The 17,365-nt window shown below is 46.2% G+C and overlaps 1 protein-coding gene across 1 annotated transcript; it reads right to left on the bottom strand.

Moving 5' to 3' along the window:
* Positions 1–279: 279 nt before the first annotated feature.
* POU4F2 (POU class 4 homeobox 2) lies at positions 280–1,953 on the bottom strand. The gene is made up of 2 exons (XM_059065747.1): positions 1,669–1,953; positions 280–1,221 (listed from the first exon to the last, which is right to left on the bottom strand). The coding sequence occupies exons 1-2, from the start codon at positions 1,951–1,953 to the stop codon at positions 280–282; spliced, it is 1,227 nt and encodes a 408-aa protein (XP_058921730.1).
* Positions 1,954–17,365: the final 15,412 nt, after the last annotated feature.

Genomic DNA, 17,365 nt, shown 5'->3' with positions numbered 1-17,365 from the left:
TGGGGTCGAAAGGGACAACTTTTCTACAACTTGACAAATCCCTTCTTTTGTTTTTCTTTCCCTTGAGAAATCGTTTCACATTCTCACCGGGCTTGGGCTCAGTGGCTTGTTCGCTCGCTCGCTCTCCAATCCTCTCTTTCTCTGGATTCACATTTAATGGAATTGTTTCTAGTCGCGAAAAGTGACGGGGGCGGGGGGGGGGTGGGGAAGAGGAAGGAGAGAGAGGGAGGGAAAAGAGGAGATGAGGAGGGGCCTGTCCCTGGAGAGGCCGTGGGTCTCCTAAATGCCCGCGGAATATTTCATTCTTTTCTGTTTCTGCCTCTGATTGCAGAACCAGACGCGCACCACGTTCTTCTTAAGGTCCAGCTTCTCAGCGATGGCGGCGATCTTCTCGGAAGAGGGCCGCGGCTGGATGGCGAAGTAGGCTTCGAGCGAGCGCTTCTCCGGCGCCGCGATGGACGTGCGTTTGCGCTTCTTCTCCGCGCCGTTGAAGAGCTCCGGCTTGGTGAGCTTCTCGCGGTGAGACTTCTCCGCCTCCTCTAGCCACGCTTGCAGGATGGGTTTGAGCGCGATCATATTGTTGTGAGACAACGTGAGGGACTCGAACCTGCAAATGGTGCTCTGGCTGAGCGAGCCCACGCCGGGGATCTTGAGGTTGGCCAGCGCCGAGCCCACATCGGCCTGGGTCACCCCCAGCTTGATGCGTCGCTGCTTGAAGCGCTCGGCGAACGCCTCCAGGTCCCGGGGGTCGGCGTCCACGTCGCTCATGCAGCCCATGTGCGAGGGCAGCCCGTGCGCGTGGGCCATGCTGAGAGCGGCTTGGTGCATGGGGTTCATGGTAGCCATGGGCGGCGCGTGAGCTGGAGTGGACACCACGGCGCCGTCGGGGCCCGCCATGGCACCCAGAGCTAGCCCGGGACTCAGGTGCTCCAGCAACTCGCCCTCCAGCGCCTGATGCGGCTGATGGTGGTGATGGTGGTGGTGGTGGTGGTGGTGGTGCGTGCCCGCCAGCGCGGACGGGTGCGAGATGGGCACCGACGAAGAGGAGGCAGCCGACGTGCACGGGATGGTATTCATGGTGTGGTAGGTGGCGTCCGGCTTGAAGGGGCTGTGGTGGGGCGGGTGATGGTGGTGGCTCTTGCTCTGGGAGACGATGTCCACCGCCGCCAGAGCCTCGGCGCGGGCCAGCAGACTCTCATCTAGCCCGCCAAATATATTGCTCTGCAATTGCAAGTAAAAGGCACACATCACTCTCAGCGGGGAATTGTGCGGACTCTCTCCGGAAGCTCCGGCCCAGAGCTCGACACCACCGCCGCGCCTACAGCATTCCCAGAACGTTAAAAATAAATTAAAAAATAAAAAAATAATAACAATCCTGAAACTAGCAGGTGAGGAGGAGAGGAGGGAAGCCACGGAGAGAAGCCACGAGTGCACGAGGAGGAGGAAAGTGAGCCTGCAAACACAACACAACACAACACGCTCACAGGCAACATTCCAGGTCTTAAAAATTAATATGAAAGGAAAGACCCGCTGAATACATAAGAGAGGGGGGGGGGAATTGGTTGGAGGTGCGGGGTGATTTGCTGTGCAGACATGAAAAAAACATCAAGCAGATAAAGGGGGCTGTCAGAATGTGCCTTTAAGCGGTGATTATGCAGAAATACGCACCGGTGGGGTTGGAAGACATGCTCTCCGCATCGCCTCGGAGCCCCCGCCGCTGCCGCCGCCGCCGCCACCGCTACTGGAGCTGCTGCTCCGGCCTCCACCGCCCCCGCCACTGCCGCCACCGCCGCCGGCATTGCTGGAGCTGCTGGGAGAGCTGGCGGAGGGCGCCGCGGGTGCAGAGGACCCGGGCGAGGCGCTGTGCAATGCCGAGTACTTGGGCTCCACGTGCAGGCTGCCGCCGTGCGGCATGCTGAACGCCTGCTTGCTGTTCAGGGACATCATCATCATCTTCCCGGCCTGCCCGCGCGCTTGTACGTGGAGCACGCAACTGGCCCCGGTGGCCGGGACCCTCCGCAGAAGCGCTGGGCGAGAGCCGGAGCGGGGAAGGGCGATGCAGAGTTGCGCTCACTCGCCGCCGCTCGGAGCTCGGCGCGCCTTGCCCCGGCTGCCCCGGCTGCGCGCTCCACCGCTGGCTACGAGGTCAGTCTGCGCTGTCGCTGGGCTCCGCTTGGCGCTGGCTGCAGACCTGGGCATGCGAAACTGCCCCGCGCTTCGCGGCCGCCGAGTTATACTCCCCTCTCCCCGCTCCTGCCCCCGCACCCCCGCCCTCCCTCCCTCCCTCCCGCGCGCCCCCGCCCTCCCCTGCCTGAAAGCGCAGGTTTCTCCCGCTCGGATTCCGGCGTCGCCCCTTCTCCCTCTCGGCTTCCTCCAGGCTTTGGTCCTTTCTGCTCTGCCGACACCCTCCTCCCGCTCCCCCGCCGCGCCCTCTGCCTCCCCTTCCTGCCCCCGCCGGCGCTCTGAGGCCGCCTCCCCTTCCCCGCGCCCCGCAGCTCTCACTTACAGCGGCGCCGCTGCTCAAACCCACCCCCGCCGGCCAGGTCTGCGCCCCGGTCGCAGGGCACTTCCTACCTAAGAGCCTGCCTCCTGCCCCTCCTGCTTCTTCCACTGCGTCTCCGCCTCGCGGGGAAAAGAAACTACCAAATAAAGTTGCGAACCAAGGGAGCCTTGGGTGGGATTTTCCCGAGACTGCAAGGAACGCCTCTTACCTAGCTGCCTCCCCCGCCTCCTGCTTACCGCTAAGTTCCAGGCCTCCGCCCCCAACTCGGCCCGTCTCTCCCCGCAGCTCGGGTGACCCTGATCCCTGGCTCGCGACCACAGTGGAGAACGCGGACCCTGCCGCCGACCTGGATCCTCTGCTCTACTCTGCGCTTCCGACTGGTATGAGCAGCTATTGGCGCTTCTCTCTGCGCCCCCTCGGCCTGGCGGGTGCCTGGTGCCAAAGAGACCTGGGGTCCGCAGGGCTGCAGGGCTTTCTTTTACTCGGTTTCTCACAGCTCTCAGCGGATTGGACAGCGGAGGAGACTGCTCCGGTCGCCTATGCGCATGCGACTCCTCCCCCCGCCCGCCACCCCCGCCAGCCAGACCCCCGTGTACTGCCCCAAAGCCACCACCGACAGACACTCCTCTCCACCCTCTTTTCTCTTCCTCCGGATCTTCCTCCTCCTCCTCCTCCCTGTCTCCAGTGCAGTGTGAGTTGGGTCTTGGGCGGATCCACTGGCAAACCCTGCCACTTCATTAGCCGCAATCAAAGGAGGAAGGGGCAACTGACGGAGAGGCAGGGCCAGAGATCACAGAGCGCATGTGCCGCAGAATATCGCCCCCCCCCGACACACACACCCTAATAAACACACACACACGCCCTCAGGGGCTGGCACAAGCCCCACTTATCTTCATTTCCACAGCCGCTAGGTGCAGAGAGCCTATTTTTAGCCAACACTTTGCTCTCACTTTGGTCCCATCGTGGGCCACTTTTCTTAGAAGTGGACACACACTCTTAGTTCCATTTGTAAAAGAAGCAGACAACCTCTCCTACACACACGCACCGCCTTCCTCTCCTCGCCGCTCCGGTCTTCTCTCTACTTCCCTCTGTGCTGGGGTTGCTGGCACCTCCCCGGAGCGCGGGAGGAGCGGGGTACAAGCGAGGCTGGAAGGCCCTAAGGCCGGGACGCTGGAGCCCGCCGGTGGCCCGAGCCGGACGGGGATGGCTGGGAGCAGGTGCGGGCACACGATGCCTGGGGAAGGCGAGCAGGTGCGAGAGCAGGCGGCAGGCCTGAGAGGCGCTGGCGCGCGCTGGGACGAAACAGAGTGGGAACGAGCGTGGCGAAGGGGGACCCTCGAGTGGTCAGCGCCGGGAAGCCCCAAGGCGGCGGCAAGTAGGGGGTCTCTCGTTCACCCGTGACCTCCGCGGGGCTAGATGGCAGGTTCAAGTCGGGAGCTCAGTCCTCGGGAGTCGCCAGGGTACTAAGGGAGGCTGCAGCGAACGGGGCGCGACGGGCTCTGTCCATGGTGCTTAACCCCCTGGCAACCCCGGGGCTTGCCTTCCTCCTCCCCTATGTGGAGGAAAATAATAAAGAGCAGCCGAAGGGAATTCCTACCAGCCGTGTTCCAGAGCAGAAGCCCGGAGAAGCCTGGACTCGGGACTGGAGAGGGGGTGTTGACGCGAACGAATGTGTCTCGCGCCGGTCGGTTCAAGTAAAAGCTTAGGTGTTTAATTTCTACGTCAACAACAGCCAGGGTAATTTCAAGGAAATAAAAAAATGACATTGCACAGCTCTCACTGTCTCAAGATTCGAGAAATGAAATAAATCAAAGTTAAAGGCTTGAGTATCATTTAATTATGGTGCGAATAGCGCTTTGAAAGAAGTAGAACAACATCTCTAAACAAATTATGACTGGGCCAGGAAGGAATTATTAGATTGAAATTTCATTTAGGCTCGGGAGACACCGCGCTTCACTGTGTAATCTGCTATGCCTCATCTGATTTGTATGCTTAATTCAGCTTGACGAATTTATTAGTTTTCATAATAGTGAAAAAATTGAGCAGTACTGTGGCTAATGCATTGTGTGTACTATAAATTGTATGTCATCGTGGAAAGGCTGAAGTCTATAGAAATCTTTTATTAACGTCGGCACAGGAGGGAGGATTTTCGTGCAAACCTTGAAGAGGTTCACGCCAAACTCCAGTGTTGCTGGGTCTCACTGGTCCATTAACATATCGTCATACTAATTAGACTACTTCATCAGTGATATAATTTCAAACTTCAAATTATGTTCTAATTAACAAGCGTTGTCCAATCTGCTTAGTCTTCAAAAGGCTTTGGATGGTCTAATTAGTATAAACTGTTGAGCGTCTCTAAAGCTTAAAAAAAAATCCATTAAAATATTTTCGGTATGTATTCCATCAATACTGTGTAAGAACCAAACGGCTAAAAGTGAGAGTGGAGGAGGAAAATAACTGGAAGGCAAAGGACTGCATCTACCAATTCCCCCAGATTATAATACTAAGTGAATCACGGGAGAAACTTTTGGGTATTGCACCTCCTAAACAGTGTGTTTATGTGTTTAAATAAAGGCATAAGACTATCAAGGAGAAAAAAAACCACAAGGGGAAAAAATTCTTCTCTTTCATTAGGTGCCTAATTAGATGTAAAGTGAAAAGCAACCCTGAGGAGTTTCCCAAGCATTATTGTGGCATCAGTCAGCTGAACTTGGATTGCAAAATCAAATATTTGGGGGTGTTTTGAACCTCTCCCTCTCCCCTCCCCCTTCATTGAGCTTAATTACTTGCAATAGTTGTTTTAATGTATGCTGTCACCTGGGAGTATTGAGAAATGCATGTCGTTAATATGAATTAATCTTGATTTTAACAGCAACTGACAACTGATCTCCAAAATGCTAAACACTTGTCACCACTTCATATGGTAAATAAGGTAGTAAAATAAATTCATGAAATGAAGAGGGCACTGTTGAAATGACTGGACAAACTTTGTTTGATGTGGAATTTAGTGATTAAAAGTATTTTAAGCAGGACAACTCCCAAGAGAATATTTTCCTGGTGGCTAAAATCAATATATCATTAAATTAATTCAATATAACTTTGAAAAATCTTTCAGGTACTTCTCAGTGATATCTCTAACTCCAGACAGAAAAAAAGGAAGCCCTTTATTCTAATTATCAAGGTGAAATAAATTAATATGTAGTTGTAGAGCAAGTCAAGAGTTTATTTACCCATATGCACTTCCTCTTAGAAAACATACATGTTTTCAAAAAGAGGTCAGAGTTAGATTTCTCTTTTCTCACTCAAAGTGAAAAGTGAATAGCAGTGATTGTGTTGTATTAGAGTGAAAATGCAATTCTTCTTTCATCACCACGACTTGCAATCTTGCAATCTCTTCTACCAGAAGTGCCCAGAATGCCAACGTCTTTGCGGTGATATCAATAAAACCCATTTCGGTTTTGTCCACAGGCAATGTTGCGAAGTGCTCCAGCAAGCATGGAAGGTGCTCTCTGAGGAAGTAAAACTCCAGCCCCCCAGGTAGTGGAAACCATCTGAACAACCGAAAGTTGGGAATAAACCCAAGGGGTGACAACAAATGGCTCAACATTGGAAATCTGCTTCATTTGACCTCAACATACACTTTTATGTCCCAGCACCTATCTGCGTGGCACCTATGCACACCCTCAGATCTACCTAATAAACCGAAAACAGAGAAGTGATTTTTTTTTTTTTAGGTAGAGAAATGGAAAATGAATCAACTACACGAGGGGCGCCTTTTCTTCTCGCCAAGCCTCTTTGTTTGACAATAGATTCTGTCCCACCCGCTGCCAGATGTGGATAGACAGGATCAGCTTCCCTTCCGATGGGCGAGGAATCGCTTGAGGTTCCACCCAAGCTCCCGGGCAGCGGGGTCCCTGCAAAAGGTGCCCCCCACGCCCCAAAATCGGCCCGCAGCCATCCTGAGGGGAGAAATCACTGTCTTCTCTCCTGTATCTGGGACCTAATTTAGTACTAAAATTTTAAGCAGTGCGTTCATATTTTACTGGACCTAATGTGTTTTAAGGGCAGTGTGATTTCTCTGTATTTCAAACAGAACTGAGTTGGATTACAAGGAAGATTTCTTAAAAGAGAGATCTGACCCTATTCATGCACCATCTCCATCTCGGGTAAAGAGGGTTTGAGGGAGGAAAGAGGGAAAGGATGCATTCTCCCCCAACCCATCTCCTCAAGGTCCATCGTCTCTGGATTCTGAATAGAGTCAGATCTTCTGAGCTCTCTCTGCACTCTGTAGCTCGGGGCAGAAAGATATGGGATAATGAAACTCCTCCATGGCCTCGGCGGTACCAAGAAAGAAAACAAGGAGGGAATTATCCCTGAAATTGAGACCTCTGGGAGCGCCCAGAGAGCCTGGTACAGAGCGAAGGGCCGGGAAGGAGAGCTCTCCTGGGTTTCTCACGTCCTGGGGCTAAGTTCGGGGAGTTATGGGTGCGTTTTGCTCAAACACCTTTCCTCTTCCGAGCGCGTCCACCTCTGCTCTTGTGTTTGTCTCTAACTTTCTCTCTCCCCATGGCTCCCCCGTGAGTCCCAAGTCCACCTCGCTTAGAGATTCTAAGGAGCCCCTCTTTCGCCCGAAGCTGCCCGGCACCCCCCGTGGCCGAGGGCACAGCCTCGCCTCAGTGCTTTCCTGGCTAACTCTCTCTCTCGCCGCCTCTCACTGCAAGCACGCAGCAAGTGTCTCCGGAAACCTCTGCATCCGGCAGTTCCCAGGCCCTCCTAGATCAAAATTCGGGCTCGCCAGCTCCTGCCCTCCCATCAAGGCCTGGCAGAGCGAAGGGAGGGGCGGGGGTAAAAACAAATGGCCACAGGCGATCGGGAGGGCGCACTTTGAAGGTAGGGAGAGACCTGCGCCAGGGCCAGGCCCCTGTAGTCGCCGAATGAGCCGAGTGGGGCTCTCTCTCGATAATTCTGGACTGCGGACAGTGGCCGGGCAGGGGACAAGAGGATGAGAAGAGGCGAGGTAGAAAGGAAAGTAACGTCTCCCTCTTTCCCAGGTGAAGGGAAAGGCGCAGAGCTGAGTTTCCAAAAAAGCAGACTGCCTGGGAAGGACGGACGCGGGGCGCAGCCAGCCCCAGGCCCGCCGGATGCCCGCGAGGCTCCTAGACGCCTTCACGATGCCGCAGGGTAGGTTGGCTGAGGCCGAGGGTGGCGAGGAACCCGCGCGCGGGGACTGCTGACTCACCCACTGGAGTCGACCAACCTTTGGAGCAAACACAACAGGCGCCGAGAAATTAACATCGGCCGGAGGGAAAGCGTGAGTGCTCGGTTCCCAACTCCGTACTCCCCGGAGCGCGGGAACGCACACACTCGGGCACGGACACACTCACAGACACGCTCACACCCGCGCACGCAGACACCCACGTGCTAACGCTCACGCACACTCACTCCGATTCACACCTGTTTCTCCCCTCCCCACCTTCCGTGGAAGGGGCTGGGGTGGGCGGCGGGGGCGGGGGGGAGAGGCAGAGCTCCGCGTTCTGTCCGCATGCCAGAGCCCCTGTGTTTACTTTCCCCGACGAAACTGTTATTTTTCGTCGTAGTGAATTTCCTTGGTCCGTGTGTTTCTCTTCCCAAAGTTAAGTCCAGTCACGAAATCAAACTTAAAGCCTTGGAACAATCAATGAAGACTTTCGCGATCCATGGCGCCTTGCGCTTCCTGGAACTAAAATAAATGCAAGAAATCGAAACTTAATTACTTGAAAGAAATCCAGAAATCCGTCTGCATAATTTATCCAGGCATTTTTCGTAGCGTTCGTGTTCGGTGCACTGTATGTTAACTCTATACTTTGGGCTGAGATCTGGTTTCCTTCGTTGATTCCTTGGAGGTGGCTGCACCCGACCTCAGCCAGGAATTTTGCCCTGCACCAGACTCCCCCTTCTTTCCACTCCTCGGAGCTGATCTAGTAACTTGTTTCAGAAGTCACCATCTGTAACGGTACAAGAATCCCTGGGGCTGAGTGTTGCGTGTAGTTTAAAAATAAAAAACCTCACCCGTTCTCTCTTCTTTTTGCTCACTGGGGCTGTACTTGAATTTGTGTGAGTTGCTTAATACTAGATCTGAAATCAGGAGCCTTAGTAAATACAAGGCAGGAACATTTCTCTGCAGGAACAGTGCCCCATCAAAAAGTGCAATTCTGCTGGTGATGGAAAAATTGATTAAAAGGTGGACATTTTTTTTCTTTCTCTCCAGGGAAATTCCCTCTCTCTCTCTCTCTCTCTGTTCTCTCTCTCTCTCTCTCTCTCTCTCTCTCTCTCTCTGTCTCTCTCTTTCGTCTTTATCTTCCTAAGGCACACTGCTTGAATATTTGTTCTGACTAAACTACTCTTCAAAGTATTTTTAGCTGGACCACAAACCCAGGACAGTAGTTTCTTGCTCTGATATCTGTTCCTTTCAGACTCACTCATTTTCTCCTCTCCTTTGGTTTCTGAGTACTTGAGAATCTCCATATCTATAAAGTGCCAAAAGATCTTCATGTGGGAGCACTGAATAAAAATAGATGCTCCTGCATTCAGCTTAAAGATACTGACTAATATCAAATGACTTTTGTACATGTTGTGACTCTGACGTTAAGTACTATTGAGAATTTAGAAATTTCGTGATTACTAAAGCTATGGCCAGTGGATTTGCAGAACAGAATGGTCCCTGAATCTATTAGCATGGTGAGGTTGATTCCAGACAGACAAGCTTTCTCATAGACACCTTATAGAAATCCGAAGTAATGTTATGAAAGAATGAAAAAAATACACTGGGGAACAGCTTGGAGACTGAAGTACATTTTGGTTTAACTTACATTAACAGAAATGTAATGTAAAAGTGAAAGGATCTAACAAAACCATTAATAATTAAAAAATAATTACAGATAGTCTATCCTTACTATTCATAACCACTCAATACTTTAGACAAAGAAAACGGAATACTCTTAATGGGAATGAGATGTGCACGGACTGCTAATGAGAAGTTAACTAAGGACTGTGCATTTGTCAAAGGAGAGGAGTTTCCTTGTTTCCCATCCCCCCTCCCCACTGTCCCCACATATTTTAATTCTCTCAGAGTTAGCTTGGGTCTCCCTCTTCATATACACTTGAGTGTCAGAGTTTATGCAACAGAAATCTCTTGAGCAATAACAATACAGACCTTATCGAATTGTGGAGATCAGGGGCACCAGATGGCTTGTCTATTAACTATCCTCACTGACAAATATTTATAGGTGCCTAAGAGATCCATGCTTCTGTAATAGATTGTAGGTGGACAGTCCCATCCCACAAGGATTTCACAAAATAATGACCCTCTAAAGACAGCAGTTTGTTCCCTGTTCTTGTTTGTGATCACTTTTTTAAGAAAGATGAGTCATCCTTTAAGGATTCATTGTCATCCTTTTTCCTGTACTTCTCACCAGAGGTGTTACGTTCCATTATTTTTTTTTTCAATGTGTGTGTATTTTTCTGTTACCTAAGTTATATTTATTGTCTTTCCAGTATGTGTTTTTCAATGTTCCGAGGCTTTAAAGCGGTTTTCTACACTTAATCATGCAGTAAACTTTTAATCATGCACTAGAACTTTAAAAAGATGTTGGGAAGGAAGATATAGTGACTCCATTCTGATTTTCACTGCATATTCTTTGTATTTTGTCTGAGAGACACATGGGACTGCCCTTGAGTGCTCCGTTGATGTTTGGAGACACGGGGAGGAAATCAAAGCAGCCTGGCGGAAAGCAAACTTCACTGCCTCTTTTCAGAGATAAAGGGAATTCTTACAAAAGGAGAGATTTGCAGACATGCAACTGGAATTCAATGAACTCATGGCTGAGGCATCTGCTGGGAAGCTACCAGGAAGTGGAGACCTACAGCCCATGTCAAATCTTTTAAATCTAAAGAATTTGAAGCTTCCTTCCTTCCCATCCCCAGATGAATTAGAAACAAAACAGCATGCCTCTTGTAAGAAACAGAAAAAACCTAAGGAGAAATGCTAATAGATTGCCTACAAAGATTATAAATACTTCTTAGCTGTATAAATATGACCTGAGTGCATAAAGCATGATAGAGTCCGTGCAGGCATCCACTCTCAGTTTTTGTTTAAGTTCAGCAGAAGGACGCCATGACAACAAACTCACATTTAAACATTGTATCCTTTCTTGAAATTTTACACATCGCCTATGATTTGCCTGTAAATCTCATATATATAGAAGTGAGCAAATCAATCATAGAATTATAATATTTGTACCTAAGGATGTGTTGCTGTCTCTGTTTTCCTTTCTCTCCTTTATACTCATACATAGATCATCAAGGTAGAGTTCAGCTAACACGTGCTCTGGAAGATGTTATATAACTTTGTGCCTTGACTAGTTTTTCCTGACATGCACTTAAGACATGAAATCGCTCTAGCATTATGACAAGCAAGCTGTATTTGAAAGCATTAAGATCTCTCCTCTTCAAAACACAAAATCTATATGCTTTGGGATGTCATGTGCTTATTACACCCCTTCTTTGCTTGTCAAAGCAAGGCCAAAGAAGGCATTGTCAATGTTGTGCTTATCTGACATATGCCTATACTCGTGTTCCACTGGTTTCTCCTGGACTCCACTGTCTAGTCTGGACTATATGACAAGTCATTTCTATAGTAACCCTGCTAGACCCCTTAATCTCTTTGCTCCCTTACCTTTCTCGTATCCACCTTACCTTTCCTGTTTTCTCCACTTTTGCCAATAGGCTGCTGATTTCACTGGCGATAGGAGAATAGGCTAGTTTCTCTTTAAATTATAATTTATTATATATTCATGCTATCCATCTGAGGTATATATATATATATCTCAGATATATACAGATATGTGTATCTGTAATAGCTTGAAACTCAATTTCGTTCTGATGTGCCTTCCTCTACCGCACTGTCTGTGAAGCTAAAAACTACATTTCCCAGACTCTCCTACAGTTCAGGTACTGGCTGTGACCGAGAGGCAGAGGTGTAGCTCAGTTATCCTCTTTTGGTGTGAACCTAAGAGGAGTGGTACTTCCTTAGAGCCAACAGTTACGTACTGCTAAGATGGTATATTCTTGAAGTCTGGAGTTTCACCAGTGCCTTTCTTATTCTCCTCCTTCTTAACTGTGGGAGAGCTCACGGCTTTCCTGGAAGGCTAGTTCTGCACTGTGGCTCTGGGTGTTGTTCCAGGAAGTTCAGTGTAGAGTTTGTGACTTCATCCTTTCCAAAGATGTGTAAGGTAAGCACCTGCCTGTATGAAATCTCTCTTTGTTTAAAATAAAGTAGTTTCTGTTATTTGCAGCTACCCCCCGACCTATACTCCAGCCTTAACATTATTTTCTCTACTGCTCAGTTTCCTTTTTACTTTCTGTTAGTTGACTCTCAATCTCACTCCCTACAGTGTCTATTGCAAACATTTTCTACCTCTGCCATCATGATTTTGAGCATAAAACCTCACCTCACAGTTTACAAATAAATTATTTTACTGCCACACATTTCCTTAAGTTTCCTACTGCCACCTGGGCATGTTTTCTGTGTTTTTACCCAGCTTCTCCTCCTTCGATTCTCCCATAAGTGTTAGCCTCCTCCTTCAAGTTAACCCTTTAATGTGCTTGTGATTTCTATCCTCTCACCGCCTTCTGAACCTTGGTCTGTCAATTTATTCTTTTTCTTGCATCTTCAATTTTTCCTCTCCAGTCTCTCTCTCCTTATCCTACTAATATATTCAAGATGCTTTGGCCATAACATTTAAATAAAACAAAAACTCTTTACATTTCTTTCCTCCAATATCTCTCTTCCTTTTGCCATCGGATTTTTGCAAATGGTAGTTGCATTTACTACCATTCATCTGCTTTCATCTTATTAGCACCCAATCACTTCTTAACTTTTTTTTTTTTTTTTTTTTTTCCTTTTTTTTTTTCGGTATGCGGGCCTCTCACTGTTGTGGCCTCTCCCGTTGCAGAGCACAGGCTGCGGACGCGCAGGCCTAGCGGCCATGGCTCACGGGCTCAGCCGCTCTGCGGCATGTGGGATCTTCCCGGACCAGGGCACGAACCCGTGTCCCCTGCATCGGCAGGCGGATTCTCAACCACTGCGCCACCAGGGAAGCCCACTTCTTAACTTTTTAACTCTCTACTGATGATGCTGCCTCATAGGATACCAATGGTCCTTTAGTTTACACACTCTGTGGTACTTGTTCCAAAAGCGTAGTCTCCAGCCTTGGAAATTTGTGCTAGTTCTACTACTTATTGACTCCAATTCCCATTTTACCCCTCTGAAAATCATGGATAATAATAGCATATTCTTCCCCCAGAGTACTGAGTGGATTAAACAATACGTAACATGTAGAGGGCTTAGGATATTTCCTTGTACGTGATAAGTACTTGATAAATATTAGCTAATAATACAATACCAATAATAGTCATTATGGGATGTGAGGGTTGGCAGTTCTCTCTTTCCTGAAATGGATTGGCTTGGATCTCAGCCTATGGTCTGTAAAGGCAGGATTTACCAACCTCAGCAGAATCATCCTTTAAACCAGGTTTTGGCCCTTCTCGTTATTCTTTTCCTTATCCTCTCCTGCCCATCAAACAAGGCCAGCACCCCAGTGATCCATCTCCCCAAGGCTGTTATGTAAAAAATGTAGGCTTACATATCATTTATTCATTAACTCAGAGACACATTCAGAGAAACCAGGGATTAATTATTATTGATTAAATGCTTTATCTTGCTCAGAAGACCCAAAATTTTGTCACCAGGCTTCCCCTACCATTTTAACATGATTTCTAACTTATTTCCTAAAAAAGCTAATAAATTTTGAAAGAATAACATACCCAATATCTACACCTAAGCATATGGGTCCCTTTCTCAAGTCAAGAGTATTCTGCACGTCTACGTTCTGAGACAGTTTCCTTTTTTCTTTTCCTTGGCTACTCTCCCATTTTCTGAAAGGTAGTGATTACCTAAGGATCTATAAACTCTATTTCTGCTTCCCCCTTGCTAATTAAATCATTTTCATAGCTTCTACTCTCACCCCAATGCCTCCCCAAACTATATTACTCTGATGTCTTCTGAAAGTCAGTTTCACATTCCAACAGTTTACTCAATTTCTCCACCTGGATGCCTGCTCTACCTTCAAACTCAATCCCTACAGACCCATACCACTTTATAATAATTCACTTATGAAATGTATTACTTTCCATTTGTATAATTTTTTCTTCTTGTCTGATCTTCTAGATGAGACTGTGAGATCCCTGAAGACAGAGTCTATGTTTAACTCCTTCCGTGCCCTTAACAAGTTTATCATCACATCCTATATAGAGTAGCTGCTTGATACTTATTCGCTGGCTAACAGTGGATGATTGTTATGATAGCAAATGATGAGACTGCTGTGCCTTAAAATCTCACCAATGCTTATTCTTTTCTGAATCTTTTTAGAACCTGACCTCAAATTAACAGGTAAATGAGAGACTGGGAGAAAACATTTGTATTGGCTAAAAATGACAAAGGAAAAACTAGATCATACAAAGTACCCCTGCAAACTAACATGAAAATAAATATAATAGAAAAAGACATAAATAGGCAATTAATAGGTTGGCAAAGCCAAGCGCTAACTAAGATTGGAGAAGTGCCAAATCTCGCTTAAGTAACCACACAAATGTTAATTAAAACAGTGAGGTACCAATTTATAGCTATCATCTTCATAAAACTGAAAAGTTAGATAATACCAAAAGTTATTAAGGATGTAGGATAGAAATCATAACACAATATTGATAGAAGTATTGGATGGCCATTGTGAAATGCAAACTGGTAATCTTTAGTAACACGACTATGCAGATAACCTCTGACCTACCAATTCCATTGCTGGGTTATACTCCAAAGAAATTTTCTGACAGATCCAAAAGGTAATATTTGAAGATGTTCCTATCAGTGTTGTTTATAATGTCAGAGAGGTAGAGGCAGCAGATAGAAGCAATGACTCTTATGGCAATATAGATAGGCCTTAAAAAGTTGAGTGAAAACTGAACACAGTATGTAATATAATGCTATTTTTATACTTGAACACACAAAAAAGCTGTGTATTTTTCAAGGATATATATATATATATATATATATATATATATATACACACATACAAAGATAGATTCAACTCATTAGCATAAGCGCCATTGGCTAGTAGGAATGTAACTGGGAAATAAATTCATTAAGATACATCAAAGGCCTTAAAGGTTCATTTTCTCCTATGAATCGTACTTCTAGGAATTTCTCTTAAGAAAACAATTTGTTTTCAATGCCCACAAAGATGTAAGGCAGCTTTGATTATAAGAGTAAAAACTGGAGAGTGTCCAGTAGCAGAGAAATAGTTTAATAACTGTAGTACAGCCATATTATTAAAGAGTACTCAGCCACTGCAATCATGTTTTCAGGGAATTTTTAATGACATGGGAAAATACATTCTTTAAGAAAAAGCAAACATGATATAAAACAAAGATTCTTTTTGTTCAAAAGAAGTATATAGATACACAGAAAATAGTGAAAAAATAAGTACTCTGAGTGCTGCATTGTGAGAGATTTTAATTTCCCAAATTGTCTATGATGAACTGTATTCTTCTTATTACCAGAATTACATGTGTGTACAGATTTAGATGTAGTTATAGATATAACTTTCCTAGGTTGTATATTTTTTCCTATAAGATTCATTGCACCTCTTATTTAAAGTGCTGTAGCTAAGTGATCCATCAGCTGAACTCATTCACTAACACTAGCTGTAGTGAATATTTATAGATTGGAAATGGTATTTAATTGACTTGAGAAAGATGCATTTTGCCATCTAAATTTTATAGTGCATCTCTGAAATGTGGAAAAGCTCACAGGATTACATAGAGAAGCCAGTCTTGACTATCACATGCTTAGCTAGGGACCCCATAAAATGATCCTCTAAATATGGCCTAAATCATTTCAACTGCAATCCATATCACCTCTCTTTGCCTAAAGCAGGTCCAAGATGCTCCCTAGGTAGCTAAGAGACAGGGACAAGAAGGGGTATGTTATCAGACTCCTTATTTTCACCCTTTCCAATATTATATTAGGGGAAAAAATTCACACTTGATTAGTTTAAGGGAAAAAATACACTTTATTGAGAAAGTGTTAAAATAGAATCTCTGTTCTCAGAGGAAGGATCCATTATATTCTCTACCTTGGTTCCCTAGCTGATACACACAAAGGAGAACTTTTGTAAACTAGTTGTTTTTTTTTTATTGAAAAATTAACACACAATGATGATTAGATTTATGCTCAAGATGGTGCAGTAACTTCAATCTTTGACTACCCCTTTAGTTGCAAAAACGTGGCAATGTTAGATAAAATATAAGAAAAGAAAACCTCATAGGGCTTTATCTATATAAATAATTTGATTGAGAAATGTATTATGAGATTCAGGGGCTCTTGTGAGATAGAGGGATTTACTGATGAAAATTCAGAATGATGGATAGAGAAGAGATACTTACATAGTGTTTATTGTCCAATTAGTATGTGTGAAGATTCTTTCTTCATACTATGCAGGCACCATCTCTTCCTGTACATGACCAGGACCATCTCTTTACATTCTTTATTGTTAAATATGCTCTTCCTGGTTGATTTCATATCTCCCATGATAAGAAAAAGATAGCTCTTTAGAATCTGTTTGTGTTCATGTGATACAGATTTTCTTGTTCTGCAGTGTCTTAATACCATTTACTTAATGTTAGTTTCATCATTGCTCATGAGTCTGCATTCTCTATCCTGCCATCCATGAATACTGATTTCCGTTGACTCTCTCAAACATTGTGTTGTGCTTTGTTGATAATGACCTCAAATGCAAGTCATACTCAGAGTATGCAGAAAAATGTGAATTATAATGTTTCCCGATGATGTTAAATTTACCTTTCAGAATTTTATAGAATAAAGGTAAAATAACAGATTTTCCAACACTGTTTTCTCTTGAACCTTTTTAGGCCATAATCAGTGCCTTTCTAGATTGTACAGTGTTAACTGTACCCCTGACTTCCACATACCACCACTAACAAGGAGGATAGGTGAGGGGAAAAGAGTGGTCCTATTCACTCAAGGATATCCATCCCTAGTTCAGCATGGCATAAAACCAGTCCAGGAGAACATGGCATCTACCTGGGAATAGTGCCAAGAGAGGACATTGATCAGAAGAGCTTTCGCATTGTGGACCCATGGTTTCAAAATCTCTCAGAGGAGGAAGGCATGGCCATCCAGAGGATGCTTGACAAGATGGTAAAGATGGTGAGATAACCACTTTTGGTTTCAGGGACAGAAGACTATCAGTAACAGCCTGACACCCTCCCCTGCTCCACTGCCCTTGGGTGTTGCACACCAGAGGTGACATTGTGGTTAGAAGAGATGGGCAAAAGTCAATACACAGTATGAGACACCTGACTCAAGCCCCAGATCAGAGTGTCAACAGCATTCTGGTGGCCCAATCTCATACTATCCCGTGAAAGAAATACTACACAGGTCAGCAGTAATAATCCATTTACTAAGCTGCCCTCCTGGAACAAGAATAAGGCCACAGTAAGTTAGCCTAACCCATAGGCTCCAGTCCTGGAGGTCTTTGGAGCATCTGGTTGAAACCATGGATTAAGTAGAAGGTCAAAGGTCTAAAACAAGCTGAGGATGAAAACTGGGACCAGGGTCCATGCAAATCCCAGTACAGGCGTGAAATGCCTGTACTTCTCAGACAGCTCTGCTGGCTAAGTCCCATTTTGAAAACAGAAGAGGAATTAGAAATTTTCACAAAGTGCTTCTGGCAACTAGGACCCATGCAT

The sequence above is a fragment of the Kogia breviceps genome, chromosome 6 (genome assembly GCF_026419965.1).
Source record: "Kogia breviceps isolate mKogBre1 chromosome 6, mKogBre1 haplotype 1, whole genome shotgun sequence".
Taxonomy (NCBI): domain Eukaryota; kingdom Metazoa; phylum Chordata; class Mammalia; order Artiodactyla; family Physeteridae; genus Kogia; species Kogia breviceps.
Note: the sequence above shows the minus strand (reverse complement) of the source record. Positions and strands in the feature narration are given on the sequence as shown.

Bases quoted from the DNA above. Each gene is read 5' to 3' on its own strand.
- POU4F2 (XM_059065747.1), bottom strand. From the start codon at position 1,953: ATGATGATGATGTCCCTGAACAGCAAGCAGGCGTTCAGCATGCCGCAC. The intron at 1,222-1,668 runs GTGCGTATTTCT...TTGCAATTGCAG, and splicing joins CATGTCTTCCAACCCCACCG to AGCAATATATTTGGCGGGCT.